This window comes from Anguilla rostrata, chromosome 14 (genome assembly GCF_018555375.3).
Source record: "Anguilla rostrata isolate EN2019 chromosome 14, ASM1855537v3, whole genome shotgun sequence".
NCBI lineage: Eukaryota > Metazoa > Chordata > Actinopteri > Anguilliformes > Anguillidae > Anguilla > Anguilla rostrata.
Genome location: NC_057946.1, coordinates 7,432,711 through 7,449,675, shown reverse-complemented (window position 1 = coordinate 7,449,675; position 16,965 = coordinate 7,432,711). Strand labels below are relative to the sequence as shown.

The 16,965-nt window shown below is 37.5% G+C and overlaps 1 protein-coding gene across 2 annotated transcripts in view; it reads left to right on the top strand.

The window, feature by feature from the left end:
• LOC135240044 (SET-binding protein-like) overlaps positions 1 to 3,639 on the top strand; it is a 53,962-nt gene extending 50,323 nt beyond the window's left edge. For both annotated transcript variants that reach the window (XM_064309171.1, XM_064309172.1), the window contains one exon: positions 1,815 to 3,639. In XM_064309171.1, the coding sequence (XP_064165241.1) occupies positions 1,815 to 2,281 (467 nt within the window). In that variant the 3' untranslated portion in view covers positions 2,282 to 3,639. The remainder of the gene's footprint in view (positions 1 to 1,814) is intronic.
• The last annotated feature ends 13,326 nt before the right edge of the window (positions 3,640 to 16,965 follow it).

Genomic DNA, 16,965 nt, shown 5'->3' with positions numbered 1-16,965 from the left:
TGGTGCCCCCCTCCGATCCGTGTTTGCCTATTAGATTCTCCGCAGCTCTAGCGGTGTTTGTTTTCTGGGACTGCTGCCCAAACGGAATGACGCATAGCAGAAGAGGGAGAATTCTCCGAGGATAGGTGAGGCTCACAGATCTCTGAAGTGGAGTACACACTCACCGGCAGCTTTTCTTGGGCAGCTTTCGGCTGTCTGAACTCATTCCACGCGAGACCAGTGGAAGGATAACTTCTCATCTGGTCTGGGCTGTCTTCCAAGTATCTGAAGCAAAGTGGAAAGGCAATAAATTAATCACCTGTGCATCCCCGGCCCTTCGGTTTACAGCTTGAGTTTGCGGGGGGGCTTATGTACAAAATGCGGAGGAGAAACGCTGATGATATTCAGATGGGGGCCAGTAAGACGGATGCCTGCGCATTCGCTAATTATGCACACGGTCGTGGTTGTTTTCCAGATGTTAAACATAAAAATCCCTTTGTCTTGATGTGCCGCGATGCTTGGTTCTCTCGGGTCATCCTTGAAGAATGTGTTTATCTGCAAAGTGTGCTTTTTGTCTTTATTAAGTGAGGGTGTTTATATCGAAAGAGCGCACAGCTCTTGATTCCGGCTCTAAATCATGATCGCGTTTAGTATTACCGACTGAATGGAAAGGTAAATAAGTGAACACACACTACCATCCGCTTGCATATGTAAAGACGCGAGTGCAAATAACTATCCTGAAATCCAGCAGGAGTGATCGTTTCCTCCGGGGCCATTTCGTGTTGTGACGAGGAAGTCTCGTCTGTAAATTTAGTCTGCATGGATGAAAATGTGCCCCCAGAACATTTGTTATTATTATTATTAATTACATTTATATAGCACTTTTCCAGATGCTCAAAGTGATTTACAGTGAAGGGGAACTCACCTCACCCACCGCCAATGTGTAGCACCCACCTGGGTGATGCACGGCAGCCAATTTGCGCCAGAACGCTCACCACACATTAGCGAAGGTGGAGAGGGAGAGAACATTTATTTAGCCAATTAAGTCTGGGGATGATTTTTAGTGGCAAGTTTGCGAGAGCCAGATCTGGGATTTGGCCAGGACACCGGGGAACCCCCTACTCTTAGCGATATGTGTCATGGGATCTTTAGTGACCACAGAGACCTCAGGACCTCGGTAGTGCTTGGTGCTTGTCACTCATCCATTTTTTTTAATTTTTTAATTTTTTTGCCATTTTCTCCCATTTTCTCCCCAATTCCCCGTGTGTATCACGGTCCTGGTCGATGCGCTATCCTCTGTCGGTCTGGGGAGGGTGTAGACTACCACATGCCTTCTCCGATACATGTGGAGTCGCCAGCCGCTTCTTTTCACCTGACAGCGAGGAGTTTCACTAGGAGAGCGTAACACGTGCGGAGGTTCACGATATCTCCCCAGATCCCCTCCCTGTTAACAGGCGTCCGGACCAACCAGTAGGAGTCGCTAATGCAACGATCAGGCCGGAAGTACCACTACCCAGATGGCCCATCACTCACGCTTAAAGCTTTTTGGTCTCAGGAGACTGTGGTAATCTGTAGGGCTTGTCAGTGATGTGTTTACAAAAGAAGAACTTTATATTATGACACTTGTTATGCTCATTTGTTCCTCTGAATTACTGATTTTCATATGTGGTGTTGTGTAAAGGTGGTGCGTATCATTTTCACTTTAGTCAAAACAGCCAAAGTGTATAATTTGTCACACATGTTAATGCTAAACAGCAGGCTTTGACAAGGTGTTGAAAGCATCAGTAATGTTTTCTGGAACAAGCTAACAAATTCCTTCTGTCTGTCCACTGCAGAACACAGTCACCCGGTGAAAAAGATGTTCAAAAGAAAAGAAATTGAGGAGATTCAGTGTGAAGTGCGAAAGAGGTGTGCCTTCTCAAAAATCCTCTCCACCAAGAAGAACCTGGGTCACGTCAACAAAATCCTTAGGGCCAAGAGGCTCCAAAGGCAGGCCAAGACGGGCAACAATGTGGTGAAGAAGAGACGGGGAAGGCCCAGGAAGAACCCCCTGCCCCTGGAACAGGAGCCCGTGGGCCAGATGCCCGTCCTGGAGAGGTGCGTGGATCTCCCCGAGAGGAAGATGGGCCACTCCAGCCTGGCACCAGAACCCTTGGAGTGCTTTAGCCAGGACTCCATTGTGGATGCCATTGAGTCAGTGGTCCACATGGTCCATAAGCAGCCTCAGGTGCCACCCACACGGGGCAGTAAACGTTGGTCCAAGACCCCAGAAGAGGCCCGGTCTAGCCGGCCACGGAGGTGAGGGGGGGAACACGAAGGAAGACGGGTCACCGTCCCTTTGAACCAGAGAAGCCCTGGATTCTTTCCAGCCTGCGACTCCTTTGTGCGCTCAGCACTGTGATTGCTCCTTGCACTTGCAGCCTTTAACTATTACGAGGTTTCAGATGTGGAATATGCCGCTTGTTTGCTTTCCTTTTTTAAAAAAAAATTAAATATAACAGGAAATACATTGCACCTGAATGACAGTATTCCAACAAAGGCATGATAGTGTTGAAGTAAGTTGGACTGAAAAGCATATAGTCTCAGCTGTGGCCCTGCAAGCCTTTACCAGCAAGTATGTGTCTGCGTGTGTGGGTGTCTATATACAGTATATGAAACTTTGGTAACTGGACCTTGATTTTTATTTCATTTTTTTTTTGTCAAAGTACAACATATTGAGTATTCTGACCGCGCATTGACAGATGCTACTTTATAACCACACTTGTGTTCAGACTTGTTTTGTCTCTGATTCTAAAGGTAGATGGCAATACTGACAAGAGGACCCATTGGAGGTCATTTCTCCAGACTCATTCACAAAGGGCCTAACTGTATATGGGACGCTTTCTTCTAATAACATGCCTTTTTGTATAATATTTCAGAAAAAATATAAGGCTTTTGTTGGTTAGTGACCAGGCAGGTTTACTATATAAAAACTATACTACATGTAGAAATATTATGCCATTGGCAGGAAAGAGTTATTGTTGTTGTATGTTATTTCGTACACTTTAAGTTTACACCAATTCTAAATATCAAATGAATCAGTTTCAGCACTTAAGATACTTAATACTTGTTGCCTTAATTAATTTTTGCTGGCTTTTGTTTGACACAAATGTTAGCGATGCATTTTAAATGCCAAAAATATAGCTTTAATATGCTGCCAGTATGCCCTTCAATTGTATATGGTGATCTGTCAATTTGGAAGATGATATACATACATTGAACTGGACTGTATTCAGGCCCGCAGCATCCTAAGGTTCCAGTGAAAACAAAAGCAACCAGAACTATAAAAGGATTGAATTCCATCTCTAGACCCTAGTTCTCTGTCTTTAGATTATCAGGCCACAAAATATGCAGAAATTCTTGTCTATGTTAGTGGTTTAAGGCCTATTTGTAAAGCAGGTATAAAAAAGCCCTATTAGAATGAAGTTATAATTTGGTAGTCCTTGTGATTCATGAAATTTGGACAATACATACACTTTCATTGTAATTGCCATGTAGCAGTTAATATAACCATATCCAAGTGGCACAACATTAAGTATTTATTTAGCTATAACTATGTATATATTTTAAAGACCTGAAATAGTCTGTAACACTATAATAGCCTTCCATAAAAATATAAAATTAGGACAAAATACTTGGTCATTGGTCATTTACAGAATATGTTCACACTGACCGGTAGATTACAGTATTACAGTAAGTAGGAAAAATGCTACTTACTTGCACAACCCATTGCATTATTGCACTGTACAAAGTAATTCTCCTTTGAAATTTGAATGTTTGAGCGTGCTGTCACAAGGAAGATGTTTGTATTGGGCAAGTGTCTTTTCCCTTTCCCAAGAAATGCACTAAATACATATTTTAATTATACAGTCATGACAAAGCACTTGAATCATTGGTTATATTGGTAGAAGACTACATATTTGATTGGTTTCAGCCATGTTGATGCAAACTTCATAGTCATTGAATAGTGCCATGAAACGTATTTTGCTGATGCAATAGTGGTTTTTGCAAGAAATGCCTTGATAATGCATTTTTTTCAGTATTAACCTGTTTTGGCTGTAGACAACTATCACCAAACTAATCAGTAATTTTTGAACAGATAAAACAAGCTTATAAATATATTTACTGTGGAATGTAATTTACAATACTGTTAATTCACGTATTTAATGCATACAATTACTGGTTATATTGGAAATAATGGTATAAATGGTAAGATACATGTGATATTGAGAAGTAACCTAAACTTACAATGGGAAAACACTAATTGATCTCTAGCAAATCAGGGCCAGGAAGAATAGCACTCTTTCAGTGTAAAACCATTTTGCAATGAGGATTGAGAGACTGCCATTATACATTAACCAGAATTCTTCAGCACATTATAATGTTAATGTGAATTGAAAAGACCGAGTTGTAGAAAAATAAAACATTGCCTGAGATTAGGTCTTAATTGTTACGAGTTATGTGTTCTACAGATACACCTTATTGAAATACAAAAATCCTTGAATGGTTGTTTTAAGTATCTTTTTAAAAATGGTGTGATACTTTATGCATACCACAAGCTTATGAATCATTTCACTTAGGCAAAACTTAGGCAATAATATCTGAAAGATCAAGGGCAATACTCCGTGAACCTTATTTCATTTCAACTGAATAATTTTTTTGTCAGGAAGTTGTTAAGAGCGTCATATTTTTTTACATCTTTGCTTATTTCCCTATGTTTCAACTCGCTAAGGATGTGCTCAACTTCAGAAAAAACGCCCTGCTGTTCAGTCATTATTCAGTGTTTTATTGGAGTCCAGCATGGACAGTAAGTCAGTTCACACTTTATTTAGTTTGGAAAATACAGTGGATGCTCTCTATAGCTAGCTCTGCATTTGTAGAAAGATGGTCGTTTTGTTTTACATTAGTTATTAATGTGCCTTATGTTTTGTTTCCAGATGCATTTCATGTGTGGCAGAAGCCTATGAAAGTAACAGTCGACTCTTAACAAGCTTCTGTTTTTCATTGTGCCTTCTCACTGCATAGGCTCTTAGCTTATTTTAAAAATCAGATATTATTTGTTACTGTATAGTATTTAAATTGTACATATTCCATAATGAAATGTGTCATTGCTGAAGACTGAATTGTGTATATTTGAGTAAATATGGCCACCAAAATAGACTGTGCCCTTGAAGGCTGCAGGTAATTTGTATTTAATGGCATCTACACATCACTACTTTATGTTTAAATAGTTACAGTACTGGTCCTGCTAATAAAATAATGACATTGTATATCAAAGATGATGGATGATATGAAAAGTGTTCGGTGTTTTTGTAATTAGCGGTGTGCTCCCCACACATTCGTTGACATATTTGGTTTTTTTTTTTTGGTTTTTTTTTTTTGTTTGTTTTGGGTATACCCCTTCACAAATTTTAGGATTGGTCCAGTGCAGCCATACGCACATTAAGAATTAGTTTTTCACTTTCACAAATTTTGAGCAGGTGTCAATGTTTTGTGATTGCAAAAAGAAACATTTTGTGCATTTCAGCTCGGAGCAAAACAAAACAACAGCAACAACAACTGCCTTAATGTGTCATAGGTGTAACTAAGCCACTGGGATTGAGCCCACAAAGCAACTGGATTTATTTTTGAGAAAAGAATGTAATGAAAGTAATACAAGTTAAATAATGTTAATAATTTTGTAACTGCGAAATGTCACTATCACTGTGACTGTATTATTCAATGTATTGGCAAAGTGCAGCTTTACTCTGAATTAAGACCATTGTAAATAATGTAAGTAAATTAAGCTTGACTGCATGGATGCAATCAAATTTAAATCAAAGTTGGACTGTTCATAGGTTTATGTCATAACTCCAGCTGGCTCAGCTTAAAATATTGCTAACAGCTGAACCCTGACAGGTCTGAAGTTGTTTTGTATTGTTTCTCAGCCATCAAACATAAGTCATTCATTTTAGGTACAAAATCAGAACTCATAAACTTTATTTATATGGGACTGATTCTGAACATAATTTCCTTGCCAAAAATTAAGAATGATGTCCTTGATAAAACCCTAAGTATTAAATCTTTAGCTTTTGAAGCCACTAAATCTTTATTTCCTGTCTTTAACCATCCTGCATTAAAAATGGAAACATACCATTGTTCATTGCTGTTAATGATCTTAGCAAACGTAGGGGTGGAGTGTATGTCTTCATAAATGTATTTCCCTTCACCTCATAGACCAATCAAAATGTCTCATTTATTTTTTACTCTACCCGCTTGTCGGTGCCTTCCAAAAAAAATCTTTATCTGGTTTTTAAACTTCTGCAAGGAACAGTGGGGTATTTTTGATGTGAACTGAACTGTGCTTATGTATTTGGTGTGAGCAATGCTGAGCTACAGTAGCATTATTGATTATAGTGACAGTCTACAAAACTGAGATTGTAACTGACTTTGAAAGGAACCGTTGGTAGCAAACTAAAATCTTATTGCTCCATTCATTTTAAACATCTCATCATTTTAGAACAGAACTGGTGTTTAAAAAGAGCATTCTAATGAAAGTTTGATAATAATAAATGTAATAATGTACATTTTGCAAGAGTACTGTGTAAGCTCTTAGACCATGCTGGTATATTTAAGTTTGTATACATTTAGTGTTTTAACCTCTTTTAAATGGAGTGTATTTTTTCCTTATTTGCATGTTCCTTGATTGTATGTATGCATATTTTCAAAAAGCGTTTGTTGTATTTCACCTTTGAGGAACACTTGTACATTGTTTGATATGTTCTTTCTAATTCATAAAGCATTTTGTACATTATGGATATTGAAACATGTATTTGGCATATACATAGGTATATATTTGGTAAAATGCATACATACATTTATGGACACACACACACACACATATATATATATATATATGGCATGTTTTTGGTCATGTTTTTTCATGATCTAGTTGTCTGATTTTTATTTAATTTCCCCTTTTTCTTAAAGAAAAGCTCATAATTTTGCTGCCATTTTCCTGGCTTGCAGTATAGAGCACTTAAAGCTGATCTTGTTCATTGTGTGAAAATAAATGACTTTATTGAAACCCATAAATGTACGTTGTATTTATTTATTTTTTTTATTTTTTGGTCAGGTACAACTTTACATTGGAGCAGTGTGGTAACAATTTTCTGTGCTTTAAAAAAAATGAAGACCTTTTCCAGCTCAATTCTGAATCTAATTGGTTAATGAATTCAAATACCCGAGTGCTAGACAACCCAGCTGGATTGATACTGGAAGAGGCCAGAACTATTAAGTATGTAGCAACTTCAGTTTAATACAATGACCTCAGGATTTACTCCAAGCAGTGTTTTTACATTCTTGGCTGCGGAATTGATATTTAATTTCATAATATCACATTTGAACATTTCACCCAGACCTCAAATGCATTCAATTGCAAGGCCTTGTAGACATGTTAAAATTATATTTGGAGGAAACTACACAGAACTACAAATTACACTAGAAACCATAAAGTAACTGAGACAAATGACTAAATTTTCCAGTCAGTGCTTCACATCTGAAATGCTGTCATTCATAGCAGGGGTATGTAATGAAATGAAGTGAATCCGTGCTCATTTGACACTTCCATCTCATAAATGCTCAGTGTTTGTGTAATATTCTGGATCTTTAATGAATAGATTGGACCAATTCCCAGAGGCTGATTGGTGGGAGCTCGGTTGAAAGTCATTCACCATAGGCTGATGCCTCTCTGTAGAATCCTGTTGCCATGGTTGCTGAGTGAATTGCCCGTATGCTCCTGGGCAGTAGCACTACTTCCTTGCGAAAAGTGATGTTGCAGATATTTTTTCTACAGTGCAGAGCACCATTTCAGATATCTGCCATCAGAGGGAACACAAAATTTAGTTTGGCGCCATTTTAAGAAATGCACTGTCATGCCGATTCATACTGATACAGTTCAGTTCATTATCGCCAATAAGGAGAATTCTTCTGCATAAGAAACCTTAATTTTAACAAGCTTTATTTAATAAACACAAATGTGTAGCAGGGAATTTGTTTTTATTTTCTCAAATGTAAAAACTTAATTTTACTGGATTAATGTTGAAATATTGGTGCCAGCATGGTTCAAACATCATCACTTTAAACAATGACCGACGGTTGTAACACTGCCTTTGGCATGGGATAATATGAGTGATCAGCATGACGTCCAGGCACTGGGGAAACATCAACACTACTGTTTATCAAGACACTTGCAGAGAGTTTCCTGCATTTGGACCATTTCTCTCTACAAAGCATCGCTTTAAAGACTGAACAAAAAAACATCTGTTCCATTCTTAGGAGCCAGTTGCAGTCCCATGCATGTTACAGCGAATGTACTAATCCTTAATAAGATAGACGACCCAAAAAGACTGATGTATCCAAATTGATTTTTTTATGGTTAAAGTGGTATCATGCAATTTGAGCAAACATGAAGTCAACAACTTCTTAATCCTTTGCAAATGAAAGGATGAGTTGAATTTTAATGCAGCCCAATGAGCCCATGGCTATGTAAAATTTTGTGAATTTTAATTTGTTGCCTTAATGTGTATTCATGTTTAATTAAAAAGATATTCTGCTCTAATGAGACTGCCCAACTTTCCCTTATGTTTGCAGCACACATACAGAAACGTTTTTTACTCTTCCTTTGGTTGAGTAAAAATCTTCACCTTAATTATGTTAAAAATCTATATTTAACAAGTTAAATAGATACAGAGAGAAGCCTATATTGAGCACTATTGTAATTTAAAATAACCTTGAAAGTGTGAATTAAAACCTCTCATTGTAATGAGATATCCCCTGCTTAAGAACAATTTGGAAAGAATGATGCAAATTACTAGCTATAAATACATTTAATACGCTTACTTTGTGAAATGAAAGAAATAAGAAATGATTGCATGGAGAGTGGTGTTTAAACTATTTAATTATTTTCATGCAAGCACAAATGAATCAAACTGGCCCATTTAATGTGTTTAATTTTGACTCATGTTTAAATGTGTGTATTTTTTCCCCAAATCAACTCACCAAACTGTGTTTGTGAAGAAGAAATCTACATTTGCTGTCAATCAAATCCAAGAAATATGTTCTGTGAGAGAATGTACTTTTTCAATGAAACAGTTTAAGTAGCTTTACAGCTAATATATTGAGCTGCCACAAATTCCTGGAAAATCTTCTCTGTGCCATGTCAATATATCAGTGCATTATATGAGTTGACACGGCTACTGGTCAGAAATATTCATTTTATCCAAGACCTTGGGTCTCAGTGTATTATTATTAACACCCACTGGCACAGGCTTGTGAACACAGGCCTGTTACAAGGGGTATCCAATGTCTATTTTGCAGCATTCACTGCCATTAACAGTAGCCTTTCCTCGTTTTTGGGTTCCGAAGCCGGTCTTTTTGCATTCAGGCAGAAAATATTGAACAATGAATGTGTCTCTCCAAGGACTAAAGGTTATCAGTTTGAAAAACAAGGAAATGCACAACCACAAGGAAAATGTCAAGTGATTATCTGATATGTCTGAACAAGCAATAAAGCAGCCAACAATAAACAATGAATCTGCAGAGGCTTGAATTTTGGTATTGTGGAGGGTTTAGAATCCTGTACCAGGGTATCAATAAATTGAATGTTGAGAAAGAAAAAAGAAACAGGAAATTAATGTAAGAGCCATTCAGCTTGACATTAGCCCTCTGATAAGCCTTCACTCTGATAAGCCCTCATTGTACAGTATGTACAGTCTCGTAGAAACTAGTATGGATTGGATCATTCTCTTCAGACAACATGCATTCCGCACTGGGCAGGGCACATGAGTGGTTATTATGGATTCTCAAGAGAAATACATTTTTGCCAAGATTGTTTCAACTGCTGCACGTCATTAAAAATAACAATTATGTGTTTTTATTTTTTTTGTCCTGCTCTCTGCCAGTTTGTACTTCAGCTGGATTAGTGTAATGCTTACGTTTACTTGTAAGTCAAAGTTAAGGACAAATGTTGATAGAATACAGGCCATGGTTTTTTCATAACCAACAAAATTGTACTTGTCACCGTTGTTCATAAGAGGATATCACCAGTTTTTATTTTGGTCGCCAAACCAAATAGTAGAACTGAAGAATTTCTCTTTTTTTTCTTAAAACGACACTTCCATCCACAGTACACTTCCGAGCCACATGAGGGCGCTCATGTGTAGGTATGTCTACCAACATTAGTGAGCTCCGCTGTGCATTGCACACCTTTTACGACATGAGTGACGACACTACAGTACATAGATATGCATATTTTACCAGACAGGAAAGCATACCCCTCAACCAACCGGAACTGTGAAGCCCTGGAGTCAAGCTTGTTCTGTGCAAGTCTGTACTGTGAGGGCAAAACATCAGAGCTCCTCATGAAAGTGATGGAGCACCGATAGGAGAGTCAAGCTCAGACAGCTTGCGTGACTGAGAAGGCCTAAAGCCCAGTTAGAGCACATAGAGGAAAATGATGCACCTTCACAGATATCAAACACCTCTTGTCACCTTGTCATCTTGTTTTTATCTTCTATATAATTATTTTATTACTATGTTTTATTGTTTCCTTTTATTCTTATTTTTATTACTTTTATATTCATTTTTGGTATTTTAAGCTTGTTCAAGCACTTTGGTCAACTGTGGTTGTTGTAAATGTGCTATATAAATAAACTTTGACTTGACTTGACTTGACTTGACCTGAATAGACTTATTCAGGCACATGTAGCTGCACTCATTGACAGATTTGATGGGCATTTGCCAAAGGAGAGAGAGAAGCAAGCCTCTTATCACTTTAGCAGCTCATAAGTAAAATGAAATAAAATGAATAGGCCTGAGTTAAATACATAGTTGGAGTAAGTGAAGTGTTCCGATATTATTGAAGATATATTGCAAATAGGCAATACTAATAGGCCTGATGATAAATACGTGGTCAACGATTTTGAGGATAATAGCTACTGCACTTAGCCTAAACCTCCTGAGGGAACATAGGCCTACTTGTTTTGATAATAGGCTTCTTGACGATACTGCACTTTTAAAAAAAAATGTGATGAATGCACTTATTGAGAATATATTTTAGGACAATATTGATAATAATAACACTGAATTTATTGAAAAAAGCATGTGTTGGCAATATTGATAAGACTCCACTTGTTGAGAAAATTAACTTGTTTTACTAATGATAAGAGAAATTAAATGTAGTAGGTGCAAAAACTCCTGAATACAGTTATTTTTATTTGGGTAGCAATGGTTAGTTAAAGTAGTTTTCTTTAGCATATTCTTATACTCTTGGTATATTCTAATAAATAAATAAATAAATAAATAAGAATAGCAGATCTTTCTGGTTTTCAGTCCTTTTTTAAAGTAAAAATTTTAATGTTAAAAAGGAATATCACATGAATATTTAAGAACATTTTCTGACCTTTTGCCAGACCTGGCCTGTTCTTTTTTTTTTTTGTCCCCAATTTAGTCTTTATACCAATTCCTCATGTGTATCACGGTCCTGGTCGATGTGCTATCCTCTGTCGGTCTGGGGAGGGTGTAGACTACCACATGCCTCCTCCGATACATGTGGAGTCGCCAGCCGCTTCTTTTCACCTGACAGCTAGGGGTTTCACTGGGAGAGCGTAACGCGTGCGGAGGTTCACGTTATCTCCCCCAGATCCCCTCCCTGCTGAACAGGCACCTCAACCAACCAGGAGGAGTCGCTAATGCAATGATTAGGACTCATACCCTCACCGGCTTCCCACCCGCCAACACTGCCAATTGTGTTCGTAGGAACGTCTGACCAGAAGTACTGCTGCCGGGGATTGAACCCTAGTCTCTGCGGTGGTAGGCGAGTGCTTATACCTCTATACTACCCACACGGCCCTGCCTGTTCTGAGGGCTCAGAATGTTTTAATGGTTTAACCTCACTGCAAAAAAAAAAAAAAAAAAAAAAAAAATAGACAAATTGTTCCTTTGGTTACATGTCGCTTTTCCACCTAATATTACATTTTAGGGTGCATTCATTTTTAGTATAATGTACACATATTAGGCATTCTATGGTGTTGTTTTACAGCTTTGCGTCACAAAGTAAATATTTCAAGAAATTCCCTCTTACCTTTATCTTCCCTCTGGCAGCCTTACAATATCTCAATATACAAGGTTTATACAGACATATATAAGCAAAGCCAGGCATCAATAATTCAGACTGCCTGTAATACATTAACTGCAGATATGTAATCAAAATAAATCAAAGATGGTGAGAAGTTATTTCGCCACACCCTTGACATTGTACAATTGCCACTTTCGGGGTCACAAATTCTAAAAGCAGGCCAAATGATTAAACTTGCCAGATGTCGAATGTTGTATTCTGGAAAACACATCTGAAAGAAAATAGTACACTACTGGGAGCTGTTATGGCAGCCAATACTGAAAACTACGCAGACCTTTTGTATCTTGGGCCAGCTTCAATCTAATCTTTCCATATGCCTAGTTTAACTGTGCAAAATTCTGGTTATTGTTTTGATATACACAGTCCTTGATAATGTGACAGAAGGCCATGTTATGTTTATGGAAATTAGAACTTAGTGCTTGGACCCTCAGCACTGTATAACACTGTATGGTGCCAAACTTGCCCCAACATCTTCAGTACTTAGAGAAATATGTTACTTTTAAACATTACTTGGTTCCCTGTTATTATAATTGTGGCAAAGATAAAAAAACAATTCTTCTTTTTATAATTATTCATAGATAATAAATATACCTAGTGCTATACCGCAATGTGACAAATCAGTCTCTGAGTCTTTGAAATTAATTTGGATGTTGTCCTTTGGATGGTTAGGCTGCATTTATAATGTTGAGTAATATTGTATCTTACTGGTTGACTGTGGCAATATTTTTTGACCCTACAAACATATTTTTACATGAACTTGGTAGATGTTCATAGAAACAGTATGTTCAGTTCATTTTAATGATATGACAAGGAGTTTAAAGAGAAACATTGTAAAAACACTTTTGAAAACATCCAAAATAGCAACCACTTTAAGATTCTGGCAGCCCATAGGGCAAATATTTTGAACTGGTGAAGGGATTGGTCACTGCAGGAAGATTGAAATCTGTGCATAGTAACAGAGATTTTAAGATCATTTTTGAAGTTATTTTAAATATTTGAAACTCTATACTGCCACCATGTGTGCTGATTGGGTCTATGCTGGTGCTGGATACTTCATATAACAGTCAATGTGAATGCCTAGTTACATCATTATGTATAATGCAGTATTTTGTGGAAGATAACTGCTTAGAACACAACATAAATTCCACAAGATACTACAATATACCTAAAACTAGCAATTTCGGTAGTATTATATTGTATTTCATTGAAGATAATATTTACCAAGGCACAGTTAATATTTAATGTGTTTCTGTTAAACCACAATATCACAATCCTCAAACTTGACCATCAAAACCGGTACTCAAAAGCAGTTAGAAACACAAACCATACACAGCACTAAACCTTTGTGAAACTACTACACCGAATGCATTCGCTGACAGTGTTAGCCTATGGTCGGGATTAACCCCTTAAGGTCTGAGATCAAAATATGTGATTAGAAGGTTATTAACTGAATATTCTAATGCTGATGTACCTATCTCTTCTGGTAAAATGGTTAAATGAAAAACAAAGCATTCCAAAACCCCTACTCTAAGGGTTAATGGGGGGAGTGGGCAGGTATGCACAGGAAGCAATTAAAAGTTAGCGTTTTAAGATGCATACCCTCTGGACAAGGTCAGAAGCTGTACAGTGCAGTAAACATGCAGGGGCTATAGAGAAGGGACGTTTAAATAGTTCCAGACAGAAATATTATCTAATTAAGGGAATTAGTGAGAGTGCACTCTTCGTAGGTGGCTTGCCTGATAAATGCTTTCAACAATTCTCATTCTTTATTGGTGAGTATACTGCACGTTCTCTAAATTACCTTGAGTGATTTACCAGAGCAGGCACACAAATATAAAAATAATTGTACCTCCATATCACAATTTATATAAATAATCATACATGCTTGTTTTGTTTTTGACTATTTCTTTGTTTTAGTCATTTGTCCCTTTCAGTGACTGACTTTTCAATATTTTCTGTGAATGTTTTAATTGTTCATATTTCTATACTGACATTAACTTTGAGGGTACAGGGGATATTGGTGAAAAGGTTTTATCATCTTGGCAAATGGCACATCAGACATAAATTTAAAAATGTCTTTGCTTATGCAGTTCCCTTTCTGAAGTATTAAAGTACACTACAATGCCAAAAGTATGTGGACATCCCTTCTAATCAGTGGATTTGGCTACTTAATCGTACTTAATCATTAATCATAAGATGCCACCTTTCTAACAAGTCAGTTCACCAAATTTCTGTCCTGCTAGAGCTGCCCTAGTCAACTGTAAGTGCTGTTATTGCGAAGTGGAAATGTCTAGGAGCAACAACAGCCCAGCCGTGAAGCGGAAGGCTATGCTGGCTCACAGAATGGGATTGCCAAGTGCTGAAGCACGTAGTGCGTAGAAATTGTCTGTCCTGGGTTGCAACACTCACTACCGAGTTCGAGACTACCTCTGGAAGCAATGTCAGCACGAAGAACTGTTCGACAAAGGGCTTCATGGAATGGGTTTCTATGGCCGAGAAGTAGCACACGAGCCTAAGATCATGATGCGCAATGCCAAGTGTCGGCTGGAGTGGTGTAAAGCACACCGCCATTGGACTCTGGAGCAGTGGAAGCATGTTCTCTGGAGTGATAAATCACACTTCATTATCTGAAAGTCTGACGGACGAATCTGGGTTTGGTGAATGCTAGGAGAACGCCACCTGCCCGAATGCGTAGTGCCAATTGTGAAGTTTGGTGGCAGAGAAATAATGGTCTGGGGTTGTTTTCATGGATTGCGCTTGGCCCCTTAGTTCCAGTGAAGGGAAATCTTAATGCTACAGCATACAATGACATTCTAGAGAATTGTGTACTTCAAACTTTGTGGCAACAATTTTGGGAAGGCCCTTTCCATGGTTTAGCATGACAATGCCTCTGTGCACAAAGTAAGGTTCATAAAGAAATGGTTTACCAAATTTGTGGTGAAAGAATTTGACTGGCCTGCAGAGAGCCCTGACCTTAACACCACCAAATGCCTTTGGGATGCATTGGAATGCTGACTGCAAGCCAGCCTTATTGGCCAACATCAGTGCCCCAACCTGGAAGCGAATCCCTGCGGCCATGTTCCAAAATCTAGTGGAAAGCCTTCCCAGAAGAGTGGAGGCTGTTATGGCCACAAAGGGGTGGGAGGTGTGGGGGGAAGTCCATATTAATGCCCATGGAATGTGGGTGTGATGTTTGGGTGTCCACACACTGTACTTGTGGCCATGTAGTGTATGTCTTACTTTTCTCTTTACAAAAACAAGAATGAATCCATCAGGTTTATAACCACTCTGTTAGTTGCCATGGAGACACTTGTATTTTTCCACTTCCTCTTTATAACAATGGATGTCTTGGAGTGTACAGTATGTGAACTCCAGGTCTGAAATCATGCTGTTTTTATTCATATTTTTTTTCTCTAGAATCTGCAGTCATGATAGGGTTCAAAAGAAGAAGAAAAAACAACAAACAAACACATGTATTAATTCAATTATTTGTAACTATAAGTAGTTAAATATATTTAAATACTAGTATGTACATAAACAAACATACATATTAATAAGGGTAAACAAAATCAAATGTCAAATAACAGTTGAGAAATGCTTTTAGCAGTACATCATTTTGGAAACATATAATTCAGGGAGCGTATTGACAAAACAGGACATACAGTACATTTCCTTTCGACAGAGTAGGCAAATGGCTTGTAGTCCTACTTGTTGAAAATCAAAACAAGCAAGAGTACCTGCTTTGTCATGGGTCACATATAAAGCACATTTGACATATGATTTCTCATATTGGGTGCTATGCACTGACGTGTCTTGGTATAAAAAAACTGTCTGTGAAGTTTCCGGTTCTGTATAAGCACGTGTAGTATGAGCTTTTTGTAGTTCCCTGATCCTCGACCGACACATAGCAGATTTAAGCCATCCCTTCAGGTTGCAATGTGCTATAAACTTAAAAGGATCGCAGAAAATGTTTGGTATGACTAAATCCTATTTAATTATTCATTTATTTTGGGTCACATAAAATCCCATGAAAACAATTAATTTCAATTAATTTCAAAAACAATTAATTAAGATATTTTATCCAGATCTGCACAGGAATAGACTAAGCATATTACTATTACTATCCTCTAGAGGGAACTAAAATACTACATAATTATCTTTAGAGCATAAGATATACAGATGGCCATATTCAACCAAATGCACTTTGACTGTTTAAGGGGACATGCAATTAAATCAAAACCTCCATATTAACACTGTATCTCAATAAGTCATAGTTTATGCATATCAGCTACAGAATTGCAATGTTCCTGAAAAATGTGATGTTTCTGCAAATGTGCATGAAGTCATATTTTAATTTATTCATTGTTTCACATATACCATATTTTTGTAGATCAGGTAAGCTGAGCTATTTTTGTTACTCTGTATGATTTTATTTAGGATATATTACTATTTTCCTTACCTCAACAATATGTAGAAATACATTGCATTAATACAATGAACATAAAATTAGATGATTAGGAAGATGAAAGGTGAAGTGGTTGTATTGTGTACACACTACAGTGGGAAATATTTGTCATATGTAACAGGTTCATTTAAAAAGCATTCCATGTTATATGACACAGTTCATTCTGTCTCTTTGTGACACTCAATTGTGTCTCCGGCTTGGAGTTAGTTTTGGTTCTTTAACGTCACCAGTTCAAGACCACTTACATAAGAAGAGGACACTTGACTCTGTTAGTCATTAGTCTTTTTTTTTTTTTTCGTTGGTAAGA